The 26385-nt window shown below is 32.9% G+C and overlaps 2 protein-coding genes and 1 long non-coding RNA gene across 4 annotated transcripts in view; 1 reads left to right on the forward strand and 2 right to left on the reverse strand.

Moving 5' to 3' along the window:
• LOC111088547 overlaps window positions 1-1191 on the forward strand; it is a 12917-nt gene extending 11726 nt beyond the window's left edge. The window contains exon 2 of the long non-coding RNA XR_002613031.1: window positions 806-1191. This is a non-coding gene — a long non-coding RNA (uncharacterized LOC111088547). The remainder of the gene's footprint in view (window positions 1-805) is intronic.
• Window positions 1-2182, reverse strand: part of LOC106470432 (cyclin-dependent kinase 8-like) — a 45896-nt gene extending 43714 nt beyond the window's left edge. The window contains exons 1-2 of the mRNA XM_022399024.1: window positions 2177-2182; window positions 77-79 (exon numbers count right to left, since the gene is read on the reverse strand). The gene's annotated coding sequence lies outside the window, so the exon portion shown is untranslated. The remainder of the gene's footprint in view (window positions 1-76; window positions 80-2176) is intronic.
• Window positions 2183-9277: 7095 nt separating this feature from the next.
• LOC106470433 (mediator of RNA polymerase II transcription subunit 24-like) lies at window positions 9278-24677 on the reverse strand. 2 transcript variants are annotated; one of them, XM_022399026.1, is made up of 3 exons: window positions 24404-24677; window positions 13187-16246; window positions 9278-12982 (listed from the first exon to the last, which is right to left on the reverse strand). In XM_022399026.1, exons 2-3 carry the CDS (start codon window positions 16203-16205, stop codon window positions 12975-12977), a joined length of 3027 nt encoding a protein of 1008 aa, XP_022254734.1. In that variant the 5' UTR covers window positions 16206-16246; window positions 24404-24677; the 3' UTR covers window positions 9278-12974. The 2 variants fall into 2 exon arrangements, with proteins under 2 accessions (XP_022254734.1, XP_022254733.1); XM_022399025.1 differs by having other exon boundaries at window positions 9278-16246.
• Window positions 24678-26385: the final 1708 nt, after the last annotated feature.

Here is a 26385-nt window from a genome sequence, read left to right on the forward strand (position 1 = left end):
AAGTTTAGAGATTTTAGTCTCTCCTCATATGACAATCCCACTATCACAGGCATCATCATAGTGGCTCTCTCTGAACCTTCTCCAACAATTTAATGTCCTTCTTGAGGAAGGGAGCCCAAACCTGTACACGGTACTCAAAATGAGGTCTTACAAGTGATCCATACAGTGAAACATTAATATCCCTTGTCTTGTATTTAATGTTTATATAGATGCTTTCCAAAATCCTATTAGTCCTGTTGCTAGCTACAGTACACTGTTTAGATGACTTAAGTGATTTTTCGATCACAATACCAAGATCTTTTCTTCAACCACAGTATTTAATATGTTCCCATTTAAATTGTGAAAACCTACATGCATCACCTTACATTTTGGATAGTTAAACATCATCTGTCACGTATTGGCCCAATGCATCAAATGATCTAAATCTCCATGTAAGTCTGCAGCATCTATGATACAGTTAGCCACCTCAAAAATTTTGATGTCATCTGCAAACTTCAAAATTTTGGTAGTCGTTCCAGAGTCAATATCATTAATATGAATCACTTGTAGCAGAGGACCCAGCACAGAGCCCTGATTTAATATACTTTACACATTTTAAACTGTCATCTATTACATTATAAATTATAGTTAGAATTGTGATATCCGGGTATGTGATATGGGTCATATTATATGTTTTTCTACCATCTTTAGTAATATACGAAATTTTAGATATTGTCGTTTAGTTAGATTTCATGCAGTTTGGTAAAACAGGTGGTCCAGAAAACCACTGAAATTATTTCATTATAGTTGCCTTTGTTCTCTACAGCTGATATACCTACTACACCCGAAAGGATATTGCAGTAATATCATATACCTATAGTGAAAGCGTCAACTACTGTAATGTTCTTTGCTGGCCAAGTGGATGATATGTGTATGCTACAACCAACGAATGCTGTGAGAGAATGATCAGCCACGAAGTGATACTATCGTAACATAAAGGGCATTATGTTTATTGCAAAATCTGAGACACTACCCTTTCAGTTCTACTTGGTTATTGACGTGAATAGTTCAGTGAGGATCCATCTCGAGAGTAGCTGTTTATCAGTTCACAGGCCCAGCAGGGGCGATTTGTCCACTCGTCTATGCAAGTATCCACGCTGTTATTTTTTGTTGTTGTCTCTGCAATAAAGAATGTTTTCACTTATCTTCAAATGTGTCAAGTCTGTTTGTTTCTTACACAGCTTAACTAAGTTGAGTATTCAAATTGAGATCGTTTTAAGAATTTCCTGTTTGATCCTGGTTATTAAATAGACTCACCTAATATTTGCAAAGAAATCAGTTTACCTGAGAATACAACAAACATACCATGCATTTTTTATCGTTTTATTTTAACATAGATTCAAAAAAAAGTTTATTCTAGGTATTTGAAGTTTTTTTATAACACGTGACCAAGAAAATTATTAATCTCTCCTTAATCTAGCTACCTATTTTTTGTCTCCTAATATAACATTTGTAAAGTTGTACCTGGTATATGAAAGTGGACAGTTGTTCTCTCCAGTAACAGATCAGGTGATGTCTTGAGGTTGAACCTCCCTTGCCCCCTAGTGGTTTAGCAGTAAGTCTTCTGTGGATTACATTGCTAAAAATCGAGTTTCGATATCTAAGGTGGGCAGAACACAGATGGCCCACAATTTGGCTTTGTCTTTAACAAACAAAAAACAACCTTCCTTATTTTCAACTGTGAACGAGAAATCATGTGGGTAGTGCTATTCGCCCTGGGAAGGTATTAAGTACATAATGTGATGCTTTCTCAGATTTTGGAGAATATCGATAGATATTGAAGGAACTTCAGCTTTAAGATCAGGAGTGAAACATTTTTCAACAAAGGCGATTATCCTCTGTGCTAAATTAATAAACACACAGTGATTTTCTGATATTTTTGTAATTATATATTTAACGTTTTAATTTAATGTTTGCTAGAGGTTGTTCATGATTACGATTACATTTAGATCTAGGAAGTTCATGAAACTTAAAAATCGAGAAGGTTACGATATCAATTATAGTGAAGTATTCAGTGAATAATGAGTTGAGTAATCAGTTCAGTGCTGGTAAATTAGTTCAGTGTCAGAAGAGAGAGTTAGTTTCGCATATATCTTCTGCTATTCAGTTACTTGATCAATTAACCATAGATATCTACAAGTGAGGTCTATATACATTTTGCAGTTTATGTTGAAAAATTTATGTATTCGACATTATAGCTACAAGTGAACATTGCTGTAGTAAATATTTATCGAATAAATAAATTAATTAGTTATCGTTAGGTGGACTAGACATGGCATTTTTGATGAGTAATAAAAAAAACCTTCTCAACGATATCAGAAGTGGGATAATTTTGGTGAAAATAAGATAGAACTTTGACTAAACTTGAACTCAAGATGAAGTCAACCCAATCATAAAGAGAGGTAGAAACTTTACTGGAGGTGATAAAGCAGTTAAATGGTCAAGAAGAAACAGAGAACTAAAGGAAGAAATTTATAGAAAATTAAAATACCAAAAAGAAAGAGTTAAAAGAAACAAACATTAACGATAATTAAGGAAAAAATAAGTATGATCGATGAAGCTACTGGAGATATACAGAGGGATTACAACCAGAAGATTGAAAAAACATCAATGGAGTAGAAAAGAACATAATTAAAAAATAAAACACCTGGAAAACGAACTGGTAAATGCAAAGAGTAAACCAGCCACCCCTTTTATTACATCTGTCCAAGAAGTCCAGACTAAAACACTACTTACTACAAAGGTTTACTTACTATTAAGGTTTACACCTATCACCAATACTGCTGTGCCATCTATTACTGCAGGATTTTTCAGGACTAATCCAGCCAAGTCACTACCAAACCCAGTTCGATTATTTAGCTGGTCAATTCAATAATATTGATCTATTGAGAAAACAATGACCTATGATGGAAAGGCATGATAGGAAACATATCAGGATCAGTTCAAAAGACTTTCCAGAATGAATGGATGAAATAATGAATAAGCCATTCATCCTGCTGCCCATTTAAAAGGGCTAACTTTAATAACACTAATTAACCTTCAAGTTGACAGTCACAATACCAACCACGCTTTGGTAGTTGCCTTTTCCAACAGGTTCAGAATGACACACCAGAAGGAAGTATGCATAGAAAAGTTTTGAAACAGGGTAGGAAGGAAAGAAAACACCTTAGCTAAACTTGCAGAAGGTTTCTTGAGATATGCCCTATTATCTTACTTAGATGCTCCAAATGAACTGTTGAAGTTGTTGAAATGTGACCAATTTTTATATTTTATAACAAATGAGGATATAAGATTTAGGTTGAAACAAATTGTGTAAATTTTTAAACAAACCTTTACAATGGAACTTGAATCCATTAAAAGTGCAGATAAACAAGTAAAGATACCATCTGGAAGTTATGGGTTCATCAGATCGAGTAGTAATGAAACAAACTCCAACTGAATATAGTCTAGAAGAGCTGAAAGGATTAGTTAGAAAACTAGTTATACAAAATAGAGAATATATATACCATAACACAATAGATGTTTCATGTGTAACTTTAAAGGACATATTCCCTGGAACTACAGACAAAAGCCAGTATGGAATAAGAACTCCCAAAGGATATCAGAAAGAGGGAACTGTTATAGAAGAGGTAAAACTGGTATTACAGCCAAAGCTTTGAGGAATCAACAGCTGTTAATACACTAATGAGACAGAGATGATACCCATGTGATGAGTCTTTGAGCCCAACCATATCAAAGGAACAACAAAAAGCCAATGAGATATTATAAATTAGGAATTACCTTGACTTATGAAACAAAGTTCTGCTGATAATACTCCAAATTTAATAAGAAGTTCATTGTATAAAGAAACCAGTCCCTGAGCTTGCAGGTTTCCTGACAGGAAGTCTTGCAGTATGTTGATTGATACAGGTTCTACAGCAACAATAGCTCGACTCAAGCTGGTAATGAAAGAGGAGAAATTGCCCCCAGAAATGAAGAAAGAAGGTGGATTGATGCAAATAGCAAGTGAACATAAGGCTACAGCAAGATGAAAGTTGGAAATTATTTTTACTGTAGAAAGGTACTCTACACCTCATAACACAAAAAAAAAGGTGCACACTAGAAACTGACTTCATGCAGAGACATGGGTGTGAGGTTCAGGTGGCTTCAAATAGATTCACAGTCTATGACTAGGAAATCACTGTGCACTATGTGACAATTATTACACTAGAAATTGAAATACTAATGAAAACAAGAATGACAGTCATTGTATCATCAACAATTGAAATACTCATACCAGAAGTTGTTAGGAATAAATTTACATCCAGTGACTGAGCCATAGTAAAACCAAACACTCCAGCATGTCCCAATGGATTAATGGTTGGATAAACTCATGGATCTGAAGAATAAAAGTGTCATCACTATGGCCATGAATGTAAAAAAAACAACACAAGATTCAAGTCTCAATGAATATTGCAAAATTCAAAACTGTTCTTCCATATCAGAGAACATCAAATGTAGTCACATTTGAGGTAAAAGATACAAGGTCTAAGGTAATATGTGGAGTGATTAAGGTCTACATTAGTTGATGTGCATGAGTTTGCACATTAACAGTTAGGAAAACCTGCCATACATCAGACAAAATGCTAGATGGTATAGGAATAGATGTACCAGTATTGAGATTGTGTGTGGCTTTGGTACATTCCAGTGACATGAAAGCAGTTTGGTTTTGGCTTGACTGACTCATATATTATATTTCAGCAGATTGGTCTGTTGATGGACAAGTTACATCAGATTTGAGCAAAATCACATGAACCACCTTGTTAAGCTGCATCCATATTTTAAAGATTAATCTCTCGTGCACTAGCATAAACAAGAGTAAGAGGTTGAGACCAACAAGTCAGAGGAAGATAAGAATTCTGTCTCCCCTCTCATCAACTCAGTTAATGAAGAGAAAGAAGTTTAAAGCACTTACCCGGCTGTCTACAATGAGACATATGAGGATACCACGGAGTTAGAGACAAGAGGCTACTCTGGCATGTGGGTGAGCCACCACTAATGGTTTTCTGATGAATATGGTTGGGATTAATATGGGTTGTTGAAAAATCCATGACTGAAAGGAAGTAGCATTAAAGGATTAAAAAAATAAAAATAATAATGTGAAAATGTTTGGGTTGTTTTGATTAGACAAAAACAAGGTTTTTGGCATTATTTTCAAGGTTGAAATCACTGAACAAGACCCCATGACCTGACCCAAGAGCTAACATGGGGAAGTTAACTTCAAAAACTTGTAAAGGTAAAGTAAAATGAAGTAGCAATGAAACATGTTTGAAACATTCTAGATGTGGTTATGAATGTGATGGTTTAAGTGGAGCTATTATGCTAAACCATGGGTCCAGGTTGGATGAGGAAAAAACTTATTTGAAGATATCTCAATTGATTTGACATACCAGCTGGCTTGGAGGTTCATCAATTGATTACTACACTGACAGGAAAACATAAAAAAATCGGCATAATAGTATCATTTTAAAAAAGAGGAATTGGAATCATATATAAAAAATCATTAGTTTCAATATTTTGTGAAACTAACAGCACAGTAAAGCCCACAGATGTAGTGTTGAAGTTGAAGCAGATGCACAATACACAAGATAATTTCCTTAGCAATTCTCAAATTAAAAATGCCATTTCTGCAATGAAGAGTAAATATAAGAAGGATGGTATAATGCCCAATATGGTACCACCATAGTATAATCCATATCGATTTCTTGAAGTCATATTTTTAACTAATATTTCATTTTAGAAGTTGTACTGGGCTTCATTCACCAAGATCTATCAAAATAACCCAATATCATCAGTTTCCAGATTGACTATCCTGGGCTCATTATTAAAAGATTCTTTGCTGGCTAGTATGGCAGGTGTTAAAGTGTATTTGTAATTATTTACTCTGGAGGAAATTAGTTTTAACTGAAAATACCACCCAATTTTAACATTAACAGGAAGACTGATTATGATTATGCATGATAATCAGTATTAACACAAACAGATTAAGAAACATCATAATATAAATTTAAACATTTTGTATGACCAAACTGTAATTATTTTAATATTATATAAAAAAAATAATTCTAGATTCTGATGTCTAATAGATCTGTTACATTTTCAGCTATATAATCAAATAAATATACGAATAACTACACACTCTCATACAAACACATGTATACATTTATGAAATTGTGGTATGATTCTGTTTCAACACTGTCATTATGTTAGAATGCTGCACCATAATAAACTTAAAGTTACAAATTTAAAATACAGACTGAAATATTTTTGAGACCTTTATAAATATAAAAATGTTATCAACTTCTTATGCCTAATACATCCATTACATTTTTAGATTTGTAAGTAAACATATAAATAAATGTATATAAAAATTTATAAAAAGACAGTTTGATTCTTTTCCAGAATCATTAGGTGAAAATGTCACTTACTCATGAAGTCCTCAAATGAATAAAAGTTTCAGGATAAAATTTTAAAAACAATATATTAAAATAATTTTGAGATTTTCTTAAAGAGCAATATAAAATTTTTCTTAACTTAATGAAAGGTACTTTCATACAGGTAAATTTACATATCATATGGCTTCTTACCAGTGGCGTGCGTTATTCTCAGATGTACCGATTTCTTTCAAGAGTAATCAGGTAGGTTCCACAGAATAAAAAGAAGTACACAGAAAATGTATCACAAAGAAAGAGAACTGACGCACACAAAAAAAAACAACAACAAGTGAAACAATCTCTACTTAACATACAAAATAATCACAGTGAGTGTACTTATGAAGGGTGGCTTCTTTACTAGTGCTTCCAGAAATCTCTGTCAGGACGAAAAAGAACTTGTTTCAAACTGAGAAAATGTAGCATTATATACACAATACAATAATACTATCCCTGTCTATACTACGAAAAAGAAACTATGTGCAGGCAAATGTGTACACTTCCCCAACTTCATTTCTAACGTGTCTTCCTTAGGTCCTTCACAGTAGTACTCTGAAACATACAACCTAATATTAGTAATTCAATTTACACCAGCCCTTAAAAGTGACTGCCACATTACACTATATGGCACAGGACTCGTGAATTCCATCTCCAGTGCTAAAAGTAGTTTGAGGTCTTATCTTGATTCCCAGTTCTACTAGTTTATGTGTAGCAATAGAACTTTATTGACCTTCACAACCATATTCATCCCTTCTTTCTTCTTCACAATCATTACTGTGTTATTTCAGGACTGACAGTATTTTTGATGTTCGAAGGAAACCTTCTTAATAGTTTTATCAGACATACATCATCTCTGTGTGATGATGGATTAAATTTGACCTACTCAGATAGACACACAAGTAAATAGGCAAATTCATGAAGAAACTCAATGAGTCCCTGTCACTTTGGGGCCCATCTTGAGATCTTCAACCAGCAATTTCAGGTGATCTAGAAACAGTGTTTGTTTTTATACACATTGTAGCTCACGTAACACTGGGTATATGCTATTTTCATTACTTCTCCTTCACACACACCAAGTTGGTAACTATTTCATTTCATAAGTTGATAAACATCTGTCCATAATTACAAACCAATATTTGAACAAACCTTGGAATATGGATGAAAAATAGCATGCCTCCTTTATAATTTCTTTTTTGTAGCAGTCAGTCTATTCCTAATATACCCATACTCAAGTTAAGACAAGATGGCAGCTTCCTTCATTTAGTTACAAAACCAGTAACAGATAATTGTGCTTATTTGTTCACCTCAGGACTATTTTCATTAGCCAGAATGAAGTCAACATTAGCTTCATGGGATAGTAGTTTTAACTACAGTGTCCAATAGATGAAGAGGTGGATCAGTGATACAGCTGCTCATGTGCTTACCAAAACCTCACTTTCATGTATTTTCATAGTCATGTATCAAGTCACACCCAGTCTTGCATGAACTACTCTGGCCACCACACCTTTATATGCAAGTTGGTTGTTCTACAGGTCAGTATCAAAGTCCAATCTGAATCACAATAATTTAACTTACAAGGAGTTATGATAGTTAATGCCGGTTTTTCAACCTTCTGTGTTGCCTGCCAATTGGCTAGAAAGAAACCTGCTGTTTTCTTTTTCTTTGTATGACAGGATATGGACTATTTCATATATAGAAGCCAGAAAATTCACATCATCTCTCAGATTTGAAGCACTGCCTGAAAAGACATTCCTATTGCAGCAATGGTATTAGCCATTGTAACAGTCTCTGGTATGTCTTTGTCTACCCACTGGTGACCAGTTCTGCTACTAGCCATTGTAACAGTCTCTGGTATGTCTTTGTCCACCCACTGGTAACCAGTTCTGCTACTAGCCATTGTAACAGTCTCTGGTATGTCTTTGTCTACCCACTGGTGACCAGTTCTGCTACTAGCCATTGTAACAGTCTCTGGTATTTCTTTGTCCACCCACTGGTGACCAGTTCTGCTACAATTCAACAACTGATGATCTTGCAGCAGTGGAAGTTTTAGTTAGTAACAAACCTTTTGAAAAACTGGCATCTGTGAATCATGTTCAGGTGGAGCCACTGCAACTTCAGCTGCTGACTTTCTCTTCTCCTGAAACTTGATATGATCCCCTCAAACTGTGCTGCCACAGTGAAGGCTTTAGTTAGACATCTCTGATCCACATGGGCTATTTGATAAACTTACTAACAAGGATATCCACACAATCCATTACTGTTGTTTCAGATTATGCCTTCCCATGCAATTCATCTAAACATATTACCAAATTTTCAATAGGACCATGCTTTTGAGTTTTGTATAAATTGACAATATTTTCCAGTCACAGAGTAAGTATGCATCCAAATAATATACAGCATCAAACATTACATCATCCAAACTCCAAACAAACACTGGGTAGCTTCATCTTAAGAGCACATGATCTAGACAATTATTAACAGATAATGTTTGGGCCTTCAATCATGTGTGCAATTCACAAGGTAGGATTAATTCAGTTTTGAAATACCCTCCTTACAAAGTTTTCATCCTATCACACCGATTCCTATTGAAACATTACCAAAATTCATGCCATTCTAGAAATGAATACAGCTTACATAGCAAACTTTGGGAAATATTTTGCCTGATCTTTTGAAAAGTTTCTCATGTATTTTTAACCAATGCTACTTAATAAACAAAATTGTTATATATTCATGTACTCACAATGCTCTCTTTAAAAAACAATCAGGGATTCACTTTGAAAACATGTTTAATTCATTATACAAAATCATATATGTACATTACAGAGCCTAGCCATATACAGCAATTAGTAAAGTCTGGTAGTAAATACTAAACTTATTTCTTCTTTGTTTAAAGTTAGTTATGAAATTGTTTTATTCATTCTAATTATGAAAATTTTACTTACTTACTAAAGTATATTTCATGTAGATTAACAACAATAAATTTAGCTAAACTTCATTCTATGAAAAATGCTTTCTCTGTACAGAACAGGACTTAATCCAACAGTTAATACGATGATGATATTGTCAGATAAAAAACAAACAACAAAACTCAATCTTCCATGATAAGTAAAAATATTTGCTTTATATCTTGTATACAACAAGTATTTAAGTTATAACTAGTTATAGACTACAATAATCACTATGTGTCCTAATTTTTCCTACAGTTAACTTTTTCTAAAAGCACATCATTTACGAAAGTACTACTTCTCTATTCTAGCACTTGAAATGTTTATCATTAACTTTTGAGAAAACAAAAAGTTATCTTTCACACAAGTAAATAGTAAGCTTGTTTTTATTCCATTATATCAAAATGAAACAGTAGCTTTCACAACTTTTAAATTTGACATACAACTCTTAGTTAAAACTGTTTATTGCAAAAGTTAGATAATTTTCAAAGCATATATACTATCATGGACGAGATAGAGTTGCATGCATGAAACCTACAAGCTCAGTTTGTAAAAACTAAGGGTCAGTAAAGTGAGCCAAAGATCCTGGGTTCAAGGCCTGGTCAGTGCATGTTTCTTAACATTTTGATATGATATATTTACATTCAACAAATGGTTATCTCACCCTTGAGTGCTGGATAGATAGAAAGTCAAACAATACATATACATCCTTGGCTCATAAATTGGTTTGGTTTGTTGACCATGTATCATGTAGTGTTAATAACTTCAGAGAATGGGTTATGTTATGTGTGTGTGTTGGTGGCTTAAGAAGCCAGGTTGATCGTAAGTTAGTTTGAAGATGAAACTTGTTTGAGTGAGGAGAATTGTGTAATGGTCAATATGGAGAGTTTTCTGGTTAGTTATCTGAAAGCTCGTAGTTCAGACAGTAAGGGCACACAACATAGGTCTTAGAGCACTAGATTGAGCTGAGGGTCCAAGGTTCAAACCCCCAATCAGAACAGATTTCTTAAATTATATGTTAAAGTATACTGAGATAAAACATGTTCATTTGCAGCATGTACATAGTTTGTATTTTCCCAAACCCGACTACAAAATATCTTACCTAGTCATCAAAAATTAACTACATCAATTGTAAACATTTAATTGTTGCTTGTAAGAAATATGTACTAACAGACAGTTGAATTATTACAACAGAGTAAAAACTGTTTCTGATTGATTCAGATAATAAATATATTATACAAATATTATTTGGATATAAATTCAGATGCTCAAGAGGTTAGCTTCCATTACACCAATTTATATATCAATATTATTTGACAAAAACTAATTAGACTAATTATGGGTTTGCACATTTTCTCTTCTAAATTTATGCCACATAAAATCATTAAAATTGTTAACTGTTTACAGTTCTTACAATTTTTTTAAAGTTAAATGTCATAAGTTTATTTGTTCACACTACTTCAAGATAAAACACCAAAAAATCAAACTATTTCATTAACCATATATAATGTATAGTAAAATATCATACAATAAATTTCTCAAGTTTGAGGGGTTTTCATTAAACATCTTCCTTCTTTCACAAAAACTTTTCTATTTAAACTTAGAGCTATGAAAAAACAAATGACATCTCCAAGTGTAAAACAAAATGCAGTTACTAAAAAAAATATATATATACCTTTAACCCCCTAGGTCCAATTTAATTAGAACTTTGAGAAAAATTTGTAAACAACCTTCCTAATTTTTTAGTATCTGTATTTTATATAGGGTTCAGCAATTATCTTTAGGTTTCCAGGTTTCCCCTAATGACAAAAATATCACATTTTTTCAAATTAAATATGAAGTAAATTGATTAACATTGATAACTACTTTTATTATTTCTTAATTTTTTTAAAGTTAAAATATCATAAGTTTATTTGGTATTTGCAGTATTTAACTTTAGAATATTTGATGCTAAAATTTATTTTCAAAAATCATTTGGAGGTCAACTCTGTGCAGCTTAGTGTATTTTTCTTTGTACATTCAATTCTACTTTGTGATGTAAATTTTTACACGGCTTCTCTTCATGAGAATGGTTTATTCAGTCACATTGTGGCACCAATAATAGTGGCATTCTGTAAGTTAAGTATTGAATTTTTGAATGAGAAATGGATGAAACTGAATATATATATATATATATATATATATACACACACACACACAAACAGACAGTTTCAATAAGGGAAAAAATGCTTTTCTCTTTCTAATTATGAAATCAGTTAACTAAACAATTCAATTACAAAAACAAACTGATTTTTGATGCATGCTAACATATTATCAGTCTTCTTCAGTTCTTGAAATCATGAGTTTTAACACACTTACATGGGTGTAGAATTTTTCAAAAACTTCTTGTCCAAGGGACAAAATGCTAAAGAAATCTACTTGCCCTCTCCTGGTCCCACAAAACACTGACAAAAAAAAATAATAATATCTTTTAGGATTTTGCTTTTATTGTGAGATAACCTATACCAGTGGTTCCCAAACTGTGGTCCATGAACCTTTTTGGGGGTTCACAAAATGTTTCAGGGGGTTCTTATAAAAAATTCCATAATGACAGAAACAAGTGTTTGCACGCATTCATCACACTGAATAGATTATAACTTCAAGACTCCTTAACAGAAGTGGAAAGGTGAGGGGTATTTTTTGCTCTTTTTAAAATTAAACAGACTACTAGTGTTGTTCTTAAAATTAAGATGAAAAAAGTTTAGGCTTAATCGGTGATACGAAAGTGAAATCTTGGAAGAGTGTTGCTGTTTTCATAATGTAATAAAATCTATATTGTAATGATAAATAATAATGTAATAATAGTGTGTTTATATTTCCAAGATCATTGTTTTTATAATCAGGTAAGGAAGAAAAGGAGGAGGTTTGCAAGATTTGGCATTTTCACGAAAGAGGTTTGCGAGATGTTAAATTTGGGAATCACTGATCTATACAATGCCATTGGCAACTCAATTCTGTCCATAATGTAATTCACTGTGTTTTCCATGTAAGCTATCAATAAGCATGACAGTGCTTAGAATGTAGGGCCAGGAAAAAAAATGGCTGCCACATATGTATTGCTCATCATAGCTTCAAATCTCTCTTATAACAGTCTAAGAAACTTTTATAAACATCTAAGTTAGGTTTTTGAGGTTTTTAAAAGCTATTAAGGGTTTCAGTTTAGCCAAACAAAAAATCACTAAAATAGAGAACCGGTGAGTAACAAAACAGCCAAATGTTCTGCTGATTATTCTGATTCTGGTGTCAGAAGGGTTAGCTCACCAATGCTTGAAGTTGTTGCAATGACTTACACACCAAAATGTTGCATCTTAACTTGGGGAAAGCAGAAGCAGTATGGTATTTCAATAACTTCAATACATGATGTCCATTAAGATAACTCATCACACCAGGCTAAAACTGCTTCCTTCATAGCAACTGCCATTCATTAATAAATATTCATGTCAACTTCAAACTTGTCAACCTTCAAACAAATCTTGTTGTTTCATGCATCTGGAAATATAAAGTAATTCCACACTTCTGCTTAAAACTTATGCCCTGTCTTGCTAAGTACCATCAATCTGCATTAAATTCTAAAAAGACCCAACTGCTTTTTAAACAATATCAATGATAAATTTCTAAATGCATAGTAAATGTTGTTTACAGTTAACTCAACATATCCTAAAAATTGTTGGATTTATGAAGCTTCTATCTTACTTCGTGCAACATCTAGTTGACAGAGGGTTCTGGCTGCAACCTTCCGAGCACGAGCTGTTTGTAAACTGCTCACAGCAAGTACCAGTTCAAAAGTGAAGAATTCAGGCATCATTTTGACCATATGGGGGACCAGGCCAAGTGGCATGAACTGTAATACAGCATTGGCTTGTTCTTTGGCACAAAGAACCAGTTGTTCAAGAATTAGGAGTGGGAATGTGGAACGCTGACTAACAAAATTGTCCGAAGCAATATGTGATAACATGCGCATAGTATCTGCAATTGCTCTGTTCAAAGGATCCCAAGCCATGGCACGAGTCTCTTCATAATTTGACTGTAAACCAAAAGGTGTTTCATCTAGTAGCTCCATGTCACTTACTCCTCTTCTTATCTTACTTGGCCTCTCTCGATCAAAAATTTCATACATTTCTTCCATTTCCATATCCCGTCTGGGTCTCTTTGTTCTCCCACTTCTTCCACCATGTTGGTTTGCACTTTGTCTGGCTTGAAGTGCTGCATATATAGTAAGTACTACAAGTCTAGCAAGGGCTGATCCATGTGGTTCAGCTAAGAGATGTTGACGGGACTCAGAACGTATGTAAATAGGCAAAACATGCAGCAACAAAGCTAATGCACACTGTTCAATGTCTATATAAAATAGACCAAATATTAATTCCACTGCACGGTGCAAGTCATCAAGATGATCAAACTTCAAAGCTTGTCTCACTAGTGTATCACAAAACCATTGAGGTCCCCCAACACACATCAACGTGTCAAGGCTGTGGGTTGTTTTAAGATCTAACCAGCCTCGACCATGGGCAGTTATAAAAATTCCATCCATTATTTCCCACAAAGGAGTCCGAACAGTGAGCCCTTGAGAAATGGCATGAACACCTTTAGATTTTGTCTGGGATGGAGGGTGCAAATCATACATCATTTTCTTGATAATGTTGATCATTAAGGTTGATCTTTCCTTATAGTATTGATTTACCTGTTCCTGACCTGAAGACATTCCTCCAAGTCCATCTCCTGAGTATGGTGTTGTAAAGTGCTGTATCATGTTCACAGGTTTCAACCTCTCATCGTGATGAAGAATATTCACATAATTGCACAACCAAGCTGAAATACAAACAGGCAAACAACACATTTTGCTTTTCACATGATCAAGAATATTTTTAACAGTTGCAGTAGGTAATGCATCATATTGCCATGCCACAAGGATTTCTTTGATGGCCATGGGGCCATTGATACACACTTCATGCCATTTGACAAGGGTAGTTCTGAACTCCTGGTCTGGATTAGTGAACTGGGAAAGCAAATTATCAACAACAGATGAATCACATCTACTCAAAACAGTATCAGGATTTTTATACTTGCCACTTTCTGCTAAACATTCTGTAACCCAAGTATAGAAGAAAGAATTTTTTGTTTCTGGGTTTGACGTAACTGCTTCAATTCCATATTGTTGAGCAATTAGACATAACATTAGAAAGGTAATGTCAAACAACAATGCACGGGTCTGTGCAGCTTTGAAATCTTCTGGTGGGCCAGAATTTTCTTTGTTGTATTCATTAAACTTTATCAGTTTTGTTGCAAAACTATGCAGTTTACCAGTTGCTGCTGCAGCAGACAAAATCAACTCAAAGCTTTTTCCAGTGTTCATATGACTCAATACTCCAAGAAGGGCATCTTGGTTTTTAGAATAATCAGAATCTAAGGTTTTAAGAATGCTTGTCACAGTAGGTTCAGCTCGGAGTATTAAGCTCGCCCCAGCTTGACTGGATTGTTGATCTGAACGAGGAAGTGTTTGCCGTAATGATTCTCTCTGTCTGCGTGCCAATAATCTATCATACTGGGCATCACTCAGAAGCTTCACTTTGCAGAGCTCGTGAAGAAGAAACTGCAAACAGTCACAATTACTTCTGGTGTCAGTAAGATCTAGTAACGGAGTGTATTGCATTAACAGTTCCAAACCCTGTTCAAGTGGAGCTGAATCCTCTCCAAGGTTCCATGAAGGGTCTTCTTTACAAGCTTTATGCACTTTGGCAATAAATTGTGGGACTTTTAAGAAGGTGAAAGCTGCCCATTTAAGATCTTCTGAGCTCCCAGCTGCATCAGCAAGGCCCATGAAACAAGCCCTTATGATTTCACAATAAAATTCTGGTAGGGAGAGGTTCTCTAGCTTTTGTACAAGTAGCAACTGATCAACACAAGCCTGAATATCACTTGCAGGGCTAAGCACTGCATCAATTGCAATCAAAGCATTCAAACTGCATACTATTGGTTGAGGTCTCAAAGACTTACTAAGGGTGCTTTTGGTGGAAATGTTAGGCAAATCTTGTACACTCTTCACAAGTCTCAGAGTTACTTCTATATTATCTTTAGATAAGTTGAAACCTTGTAATTGGGTTACCTTACTCTCTAGTTCCTGCTGTTTCTGAACAAGCTGAGAATACATACTCTGATCTTCATGTTTTCCAACAAACAAGAGAGCTTTCAGAAACGTGGAGTTGCTGAAGAAACTAAGGGATTCTACAGCCTTTTCCAGTATAGACATGTTTTCTGGACTTTGTTTAAGCTCTGCTAACTTTGAAAGTGAATGAAGAACACAAGAATACAACCAGTGTGTAACATTAACAACTGCTTGACAAAGACCAATACATTCTTCCTCATTCCCATAGTGGCAACTAATTCTTGGCTGGATTGATTTTAAGAGATCAAGCAAACTTATAATACAGTATGGTTTGTAGAAACTTTGGTAGCGTCCTATGCTGATCAATACAGCTCCATATGAAACTACATGAGAGCTAAGACAGTGAGTCAAATAGGACAAAAATAAGCTGTTCGGACCTGGTCCTACCAGTGCTTGCTGTAGAATACAATCTGCCAAATCATACACATCTCCGCTAACACCTCGTGGCAAGACGTTCTTAATGTTTATTCCCCATTTAATATCAGTCCAGCGTTCTCTCCAGGCTTGTAACAAAAGAGATTTGATCTTTCTAGTTTTACTCGTATCCATAACTTCTCTGTTGAAATATGGACCTCTTATGTAATCAAAACCTGTAAATTGAAAAAATTAACATAATTAATTTAAGTGACTTATCCTTATTCCATAAAACATTAAGTGGTTAATAATTTACAACTTTTTAAAGCTTTCAAATTGGCTTTTTAACATAAGCCTAAATACTAATAACACCTATGTGATTAAGTTTTTTAGGTTCTAGATTATACGATTTTACCTCTAACATTTAGACACATCTCTATGTCTGTCTATAAAATCACTAGAAATTTACAGACATTTGTTTCACGGACTGTGTGAATATATCACATGGTATCTCACAGTGTCAGACAATTATGATGGTTATAATAATAACAGGTATTTTATTATTTAATTAAACCTTTAGTTTAGGGTATGGAATGTTAAAGCCTAAGCTTAAATTTAACTTAAATTTTCAGTCCAGTGACTTATTACAATAGTTTAGGTTAACTATTTTCAGAACTTTTAAGAGTAAATTATTTTAAGTAAAAAGTTAATTTGGCTTATATTTTAAACAGTTTAAGATATATATTTTTATATCTGCTACTTTTAGGGACTCATTTTTTGGTTTCTTGTCAATTCACACAGAAGAAGGTTAGTTATACTTCCAACTTATGGGGTATACACATCATAATCAATAATTTTGCATTTCCTGTGTAATCACTCAATGTAAAGAACTGATGAAAAATGTGGGATAAATTACCCATTTCTTATGCAAGTTGCATAGGGAACCTCATCAGTAATTAGTGGGATTATGTACATTATTGGTGATATTTTTCTTTTAGTTTGTTTTTGTGAGAATTGTATGTTACTAATGGCCTTATAACCAACAAAGTCTTTGACCTACAAGCAATTTGGTGCATAAACAATTAAACTGAAAACAAATGCCACTGATAATAACACACAGAAGAAGAACAGTTGTACTTCCAACAAAGCCAAGCTCATTATTATGTGAGACTTCCAGTTTTAGAGGGTTTGACTAACATAGAATGTATTTTTTTCATATGATACCGTAGAATTTGAGGTTGTACATTCAAAAGGAGGGCAACATCCTAATGTGAAAAATGATATTTAAACCTTATTTCTAGTACTGAGGTGGATATGATTAGATAAGTAGCTTTAAAAGATCAATGAAGTGCTAGAAATATGCTATCTTCACATACACACCCTTCAGAAAAGCAAAAATTTAAACCCACATTTTACTTTTTGAGAAGTCATTAATTTCCCTTCTTAAACTCTTTATCCTATAAATCTCTCACATAATATGTAAATTTTAATAAGACCACCTCTTATTATTCTTTTCTCAAGAGAAAATAAGAGATCTTAACCTATCTTTAAAAGACAACCCTTCCATTCTGGAATCATCCTTGTACTGAACCCTCTGAACCCTTTCCAATAACTTGATATATTTTTAGATAAAAGAACAAAACATGTACACACTATTTTAAATGAGATGTAAATAGTGGTTTATATAGAATGATTAACTTTTTTTGACTTGTAATCAATATATCTATAAGTACACTCTACAATTCTATTAGCTGTATAATGGTTCAAATGGTTTGAGTGACTTATCTGCTACAATGCCAAGGTCCTTTTCCATAGTTACAGTACTGAGTAGGTTCCCAAATATCTTAAACGTGTGGTCCAAATTACAACCCACTTATCCCTGATATTACTATTGCTTTTTTTTTTTTACAAGCTATTTTAAACAGAAGATATTCAGTTTACAAAGCTCCACCATCCATTCCAGAAAGTTTGAGGTCTATTCCTTAATACTTTTAGTCACTGCTATCTTTTGACTTCTTTCATCCAATTAATTAGTCTTTCTCCAAGCCCTACTATAATTAATGGTAATCTGCCAAATACCTGTCCGATTTACCAACTGATTAAAATTACTCTATATTACCTTAACATCCTAATTGAGCTAGAAATACATTAGAGTTTAATATCATCAGCAAAAGCAAACTTTACTAACATACTAATTATGACATCATAAATGTATACATAAAGTAAAAAATGCAATGGTCTAAGAACTGACCCCTGAGGCATTCCACAAAGGCTTTGTAGAAAATTCACAGATGTGTGAAACGAAAAATTTAGCTGATAGACAATGAAATCAAAAACAACAAAAAAAGAACATTTCAAATGTGAATAAATGACAGTCTTAGCTAAATAGTTACTCACTACAACTCAGAATGAGCATCTCTAATTCTACATAAAAACATTATGACTGTTAACACACCATTGTTCCTTGGTGAAAAGACCCCTTCTTAAGCTTTATCTTGATATATTCCTCCTCCTCCTTTTTTAAAAGTTGGATGGAAATTTATAATTTTTGTACTAATTTTACATATTCAGAAGAAAATAAAAGAAACAAATTGTCATTCCAGAAAATTTAAGGTCTATTCCTTAATACTTTTAGTCACTGCTATCTTTTGCCTTCTTTCATCCAACCATCCTATAATCCAATTAATTACCCTTTCTCCAAGCCCTATCAATATGATTTTCTTAGTTATCCTTCTATGTCACCTTGTAAAAAACTTTTTAAAAATCTAAATACGCTTAATCCACACCCTTTCTATCATCCAACATCCCTGAAAAGAGTTAATAGGTTGGTAAGGCAAGATTTTCCCTTTTATGAATATACGTTGTCTTCATTTATAACATATTTTACTAAATGATTTTCTATATCTTCTTTTATCACACTCTCTAGAATTTTTCCACTACAGGTAATATTAACTGGCTCCGTCTTTGCTATGGCAAAGCTACTACGGTTATCTACCACTAATACTAATTTTGAACTGCTGACTAGAGGGAAGACAAATGGCTAGCACCCACCACCAACTTTCTGTTAACTTAAATATTAAATAACGTATTTTTCACATTATATTATGTTTCTAACTTGTATTTATGCTCCTGTATTCTTTAGTGTTGTATAAACAGGCACAGATCTGGAGAAGGGATCCAGATCCCATTCATTATTTTCCAGAAATTAATAGTTGTATTCTTTAATGTTGTATAAAGTTAACAACTGTACTCTTTCATGTTGTATTAGCAGGCATGTATCTGAGGTAGGGATCCAGGGTGCTGGATCCACCATTTTTTAATAGTAGTAACTGTATTATTTAAAGTTGTATACATAGGTACAGATCTAGGAGGGGGGTCTAATCCACCTCCATTTTTTCAAGATATTAAAAAAAATAAAGGCCAGACATACATATACTACCATATACTAACATCAAATGTCAGATGTTTTTATCTGATTAGGCTATTAATTACCATAAATCCTTTTTTTGGGGGGGGGGTGTTCTGCAATCAACACAACTGAAGTCTACAACAATCCAGTTAAAGCCTTAGCCAGTAACTGATTATTTCTAAGCTAATACAACAATAAGAAAGTCAATTAAACATTGTTATGGTAAATGTTTGTGCCGTGGTTTTTTTCTAGACACCAACTTGTCTAGACTTTATAGAATTGTTTTCATCAAAGTTAGTGCTGTTTAGGACACTTGCAGCTCCTATAACATACTTATTACAGAATCATCAAGTTTTCATTGGTTTGAAGTTATAATTCTAATGAGAAAGATTTTTTTTTGTATTTTTGATGTTAAAATAAGTGAAAATGCAAGTAATGTTACTGTACAAATAACTTTAAAAAAATTTGAAAACAAGCTTCTTGTTTAGCAAAACTATAATTCTTTGTCTAAATATAATTATAAATAACCATAACTATTTAATATTAGTACAAATTTGGAAATATTTACTTTTAACTACTATATTTTCATATCAATCACATTACAACAAATAAAGGTACAAGCTTTGAAATCACCGAGTGATAACCTGTCCGAGTAATCATTTACAGAATATATTAACATTATTTTAACTTTGGTTATTTAAATTACTTTACGATTATATGATGGATTTGATTAATCCAACCTATAATATTACTATGGTGAATATCTTCTTTCATGTAAAAAAACACTGAAAATGTGGTTACAGTGTTACACAACTAACTTTCAAAAAGTTAAATGGTACCATACCATCATTGTAAAAATGAAACATTACTGTAGCAAGTATGAAGAAGTTAAACGTTGTTGCTGTCAAAACTATAAAACTGTATACATGTTCTAGTTTTATTCTTATTCATTCCCTAATGGTTTTAAAAGTTTGTTGAATAAAGTTATAACTATGAAGATGTATTTTACAAAATAACTTGATGTTACTCTAATTTTTATGCTATTGGGCTTTAAATATGGACTACTTGAAAAACATTTAAAAATACTAGATATTTACTTTGCCTAATAAATATAATGAGTTACAATTATTCATTTCCCTTGTTTGGTTACAAAGCAGTTGAGTTTCTGCATGGTTATTGATACAACACTGTTGTAAACATGCTTATAAACATGTAAAACAAACTGAATTGTTTAGAATAACAAGCCTGGAAAAGTGTACACTGTATTATGGCAAGAGGTGACTGATAAGTAAATAAATCTTTTATTGTTTCTTAATGTTAAACAACGCATTTGTGTTGTACGTGTCATACATTTTATTTACAAAGTTCAGGAGTAAAAAGTAAATTAATACTAAATTATTATGGCTGAAGTCTGAAGATAGAGTTTTGTCTGACTTTTCATATTTTTTGCCACTTCTTAACATTTTTTGAAACACAAATTTTAAATCAATTGTACATGCTAATCCTCATTATATTTCAACAATTTTTAAGTTAAAAATAATTAAGAATTGATATGCTGTAATTTTCTGTCATTTATTTAGTGCAATTCATGAAGGACAATAAAAAAAGATCCTATCTTCATTTCTGCACTGCTGCAGTGTTTTGCTTATAAACAAACCAACCCACAAGTTTATCTTTTTACAATTTTTCTGCCAATCCTAAAAAAAATAACTTTTTTGCTAAGAACCCATCATCCTTGAGAATATATTATTAATTTCTTGACTTTTATGCACTTCTGTTAGTTTTTGTACAGGCCTTGGTTGAAACCTTGTTATAGTGACACATGAAATAGTTGGATCATTTACTAATGAAACAGCTATAAAGGAAGTTTACGTTTGACCACATGGAGCAAGAATTAGACTACCATCTCATCGTAGAGTAAATATACAGGTTTATGTTGTCTTTTTATAGTTTCTGTAAATATTCCTTTTCACTTGTCAACTGTAAACATATTTGTGTTAATTATGTATCTTTTTAAAAGCTACAGAAATTTACTTTAATGAAAAGGCATCAGACAAGTTTATACAGTTTATAAACAGACTGAATAGATAAAAAAGCCTTATTACAAATTTAACACAGTAATAAATGTACAATGTTTGTAGAAGGTTTAGCATCAGGTACATTACCTAGCCACATGAATATATGTACAATATGAAACAAAGAAGTCATATGACTGAAGTACACTTAAGGCTTAATAAAAGTATTTTGTTGATGTTTGGTTATTTAAAATGATATTTTTATTTTTGCAGTAGCTAGATACCCAGCAGCTTGGAATGATTTTCAAATACTAAATACCCAGTAGTCCAAAAATTTGAATATTGATGAGCTATGATCACCTCTCAGTCTCACTTGACTCAGAGAATGAGTAATAGTAAATTAAGAGACTGATTTGTCTTCAAGCTCAATGAAATGATCTGAATAAAACTTTTGTACTGGAAAAATAAATATTGATCATCATTCTTGTTGATCGGCATGTGTGTTTGCTACAAGCTGCCAGGAATGATCCTCAAAATACTGGATACCCAGCAGTCCACAATTTCATAACCAAGAATACTGATAAACTTACAATATGTTTGATGTGATAATTGTTTTTGAAATTATCATTAGTATTATTATAGTTATTACTTACTATTATTGTTGTTTTTGTTGTAGCTCATCATTATTCACATTTTTGGACTGTTAGGTATTAAGTGTTTGAAAGATCATTACAGGCTGCCAGGTATCTAGCCACCACATTTTAATTTTTAATAGATATTTTATGGAATTGCAATGTTTATAAACATGAAGTAAATATCACCAATCGCATCAGATGAGTTAATTGTACAGTTTAGTGAGTATGATATAAGACTACAAAATATTCTGATTACTCAAATCATTACTGAACACTATTTTTGTTTATCCTATTCAAACAACATACATAAATAAATTGAATAATTGGTTACATAATTATTTGTAATGGAAAACATATGTTTTAAATTTAAAAAACTACTATTATCATTAACAGTAAAACCTGTTCTCATTATTTACAGTAGAACCTCTATTAATGGGCACCTCGAAGCAATAGGCACTGCACCATTAATGGCAGACCTTTTCAGTTTCTTTTTTCTTGTATTTGTAACCAAAATAAGTCTTGCAATAACGGGCACCTCGGTATTCTGCATTAAAGTCAGTGTCTTTAGTCTGGTTCTCTATTCAGGCACTCAATAAAGTGGGCAGTTAACCCTTTCATTGAGGGCAGGCTAAAGTATGAATGTGATGACCTTTTAAGAGTTATTTTCAAAATTTTATTAAATAACTTTACTATAATTCATAATACTGTAAGTATTTCAAATCTTTGTTTTTTGAAGTATTTTTTTACTTATTCTTCTATGTTTTAATAAAAATAACTAAAATTTAAACATTTGTGAATAGAGTATTTATTGGTTGATGACTGAGTTTGCTCAAAGGGAAATAGGATTTTATAACTTTAAATGCATACACCAAACAAAATGGAGGGCCTTAAAATTCAGATATTTAGTGCAGTCGATATGGAATCGAGCTTTACGTGGCTAATCTTTTATATTAAGGGCACCTTGCTTTGAGGGTATTTGGACACAGTCAGTAGGGTGTCCTTAATGTTGAGGTTCTACTGTAATTATCAATTTGGTTTGAAGATCAGTTGGGGATAACTGCATATCTTAAACACAAATATTATGGTGATCACATGGTATTTAGTTAACATTAGTAGTTCATTCTCAAAATAGGAAATGACCAGTTTATCTTTAAAATCAAATTTGTGGCAAAATAAGTTTTTAGAAGAAAAAAAAGCTTTTTTTCATAAAATATACATATGGTGACCTTCAGAGAGAGATCTAACATAACAGCCATGGGTAATTTAAAAATTACTTTTAAAAAACTGTAAAGCAGAGGTGAATGAAAACAGGAAAATCAATACCTTGTTAGAACAATGCAGTGGTTGGAAAAGTTATGAAAGTAATAGACGACTATTTTTTTTGCTTGTTTATACAGGAGGGGGAGGGGGGGCATGTACTAATTCATCAGTCATGCGTAACCAATTAATAATCCTATTGGTTAATCAATTACCAAACATTAATCATCTAGGTCTATTGAACACTTGCTACATATTACTTAATACACAGCTTTTATATCTATTTCTCTCACTCATTTTTTGTCTCATCTAGAGATATCAAACCTGAAAACAGATGTTCTTTATAAAACATGTGCCCTTTCTTGCCAGCCATTTTCAAGAACTAAGCATGTAATGGAGAACATCAGAATGAGATCCAAAAGCCCAATTGATTTTTGACATACACTTTGCTCTGGAATATTTAGTGTTTTTGTAGAGCTGACATTTTTGGCTCTCAATACAATGCCTAAAATCATTACATATAATGTGCTGAAACCCAAACAGAATGTGCCCTGCATTCTCACACAGACATGATCAGAAAAAATATTGACATAAAATTTCCAAAGACTCATTTCATCACATTCATAATGTAAAATATGCCATGTCTAATATTTCCAAGTAGAGTATTGATGTCTTATAAGTTACAGTGGCAATGCAAGTTGTAACATTGTAATTAAGTTTTGTAACTAAATAACTTTACTAAACTAATAGTAGTAGTACTATGATTTAGGAAGTAGTTTTTGTGATTTTAAAGTTAAATATTTTATTTTCGAATGCCATTCAGTATTTGTGGAAAAAATATCTATCGTAGAAGTCGGTCTTTCATTTTCCCCTTTTTATTATGTTTTTGAAAAAGGTGTAAACTAAGGTGTACATTACAGTACTACTACTAGTAGTGCTAGATTATCACTATCAGTATCACAATAGTATATGATATAACATATCATTATCACTAGTATCAGAAAATTTTGTCAGCCTAAGGCTGAGCCTTCTAACTTGTACTGGCTATGGTAAATTACAAAATAACCTAAAACTTACTATTTGCCAGTAGTACTTGTAAATATAGTAGTATGGTTAACTGGTATACCAAGCCTAGCACTCAGTAGTAGAAGTAGATATTGAATATTGACGTATTCTCATGGATTATTTTACAAGTACAGACATCAGAGTACAATCACACATATATTAATTAATGTTAAGAAATCACATTATAAATTAAAAAGGGGGAAGCGTCATATACTTCATTTCTTAACAAAATTACTTCACGAAATTAAACTCCAACAATTCCCAATATTATAACATCTTCCTCAATTCTTTCCCACCGCTTGTTGTCTATCGCCCTCTCACATGAGCATTGCCAAACTAGAAAGATTTGTAATATTGAAAACATTTTTTTTGAATTAGACCATACATGTGATATCAAAACTTCAAAATATCGGTTAAACCTTTCGAGGATGTTAAAAAAGCATAAAAACACCAGATTAATAATAGTACTATAACTGACACTGTAGTTAGAAATATTCTTTACAATTTTTACGTGTGACTGACTTAACGAATTCTTATAGTGTATTACGTCCCTTAACTGATGCACTTAATTTAAACGTATCTTTATATTTAACTAAAGGGGAAAAATTTAAATAAAAAATATAATACACCAGAGTCATTGCATCAGTGAAATTCTTATATCAGGATAATAATTCATTCATTATCTTCATCTTTCTTCTGGCCGAGTGTTTATGTGATGAACTGTGAAACTGTGGTTCCGTTGCTGGTAGTTTCAGATTGCCTTGATTTTACTCGGAGTAAGAAAGAATAGAAGCCTTACAATAGCGGTCCAAAGACTGTACTACAAAGTCGATGCCTGAATTTCTTACTTTTAGACTGAGCCTGACTTGCAAGAAAGAGACTGGACACAATCCAAAATAAGTTTAAGTGTGCCCTTCATTAGGGAGAGAGAGAGTGAAATAAATTGTTATGTTTTACCATAACCAGTGATATTTATTTGTTTATTTACCTGAAGTGTTTGACATTTTTTTCTCTCTAAAGCAACAATCTACAGCTGAATCTATCTGAAATTTCTATTATCATATGGTATCTTCCTAGCTTCTGAAAATAACTGAGACAACTTGGCCTTATATACGCAAACCAAACAAAGGACAGGTTGATCAAGGCATATACGTTACCCATCTGAAGACCATTTTCGATTCACTGCAATAGAAAAGACCACTGTCTATTTTGGTACATCATATGTGAAGCTACAGCTATCTTACCTGCTAGACAGTTCATGTGCCACTCTAGTAAAGTGAATTGATTCTATGTGTAATTAGAGTGAAAGAGACTTAGTTGGTCCTTTGATCGACTTTCTATATCGAGAGTTAAACATGCACAGACATTTTGAAAATTTCTACTTATAATTTAAAGGGAGAAGAAAATGGATGATATCCTTGCATATCACACGTTGTTTGCATCGTACTGCCGCAAATAGAGAGAGTGTGAAAGAAAATCGAGCTACGCAATTTGGGACTGTAAGTATATTATAAAAGTGATGGTCAAATCCCACCATTCAGTTTCACAAGAGCAGCCTAATTATTGGCACTGAATGATATTAACTAGTTAATAGTGCTCCGAATCCACAGTTGGTATTTTGAAAAATCAGAACAGTAAGCCATGAGCGATATTGTATTAAAACGCCGAGAATTCCCACGCCCATGGGCTCAAGCACCAAATCTTTTAAGTACATAGCGATTCCTCTATTTCTGTGATTCTGATATATATATATATATAATTGGTGAATAAAACAGAAGATTAACTAGGACAACAGCTTATCATACTAGTTGAAAAGAATAGACGTTATGAAATTTGAAAACAGGGACAGAACTTTAACAGCAAGATTTTACTCATTCACGTCAAAAACGATCTAAATGGTAACTATATTTCTGTTTTCTCACGATCTATATTGTCCCAGTAGCTGACCAAGCAAAAAATTGGATCACAAGTAAACGGAGATGGAGGCACTTCTG

The sequence above is a fragment of the Limulus polyphemus genome, unplaced genomic scaffold, assembly GCF_000517525.1.
Source record: "Limulus polyphemus unplaced genomic scaffold, Limulus_polyphemus-2.1.2 Scaffold4000, whole genome shotgun sequence".
NCBI classification, from domain to species: domain Eukaryota; kingdom Metazoa; phylum Arthropoda; class Merostomata; order Xiphosura; family Limulidae; genus Limulus; species Limulus polyphemus.

Bases quoted from the DNA above. Each gene is read 5' to 3' on its own strand.
- LOC106470433 (XM_022399025.1), bottom strand. From the start codon at position 16,205: ATGGATACGAGTAAAACTAGAAAGATCAAATCTCTTTTGTTACAAGCC.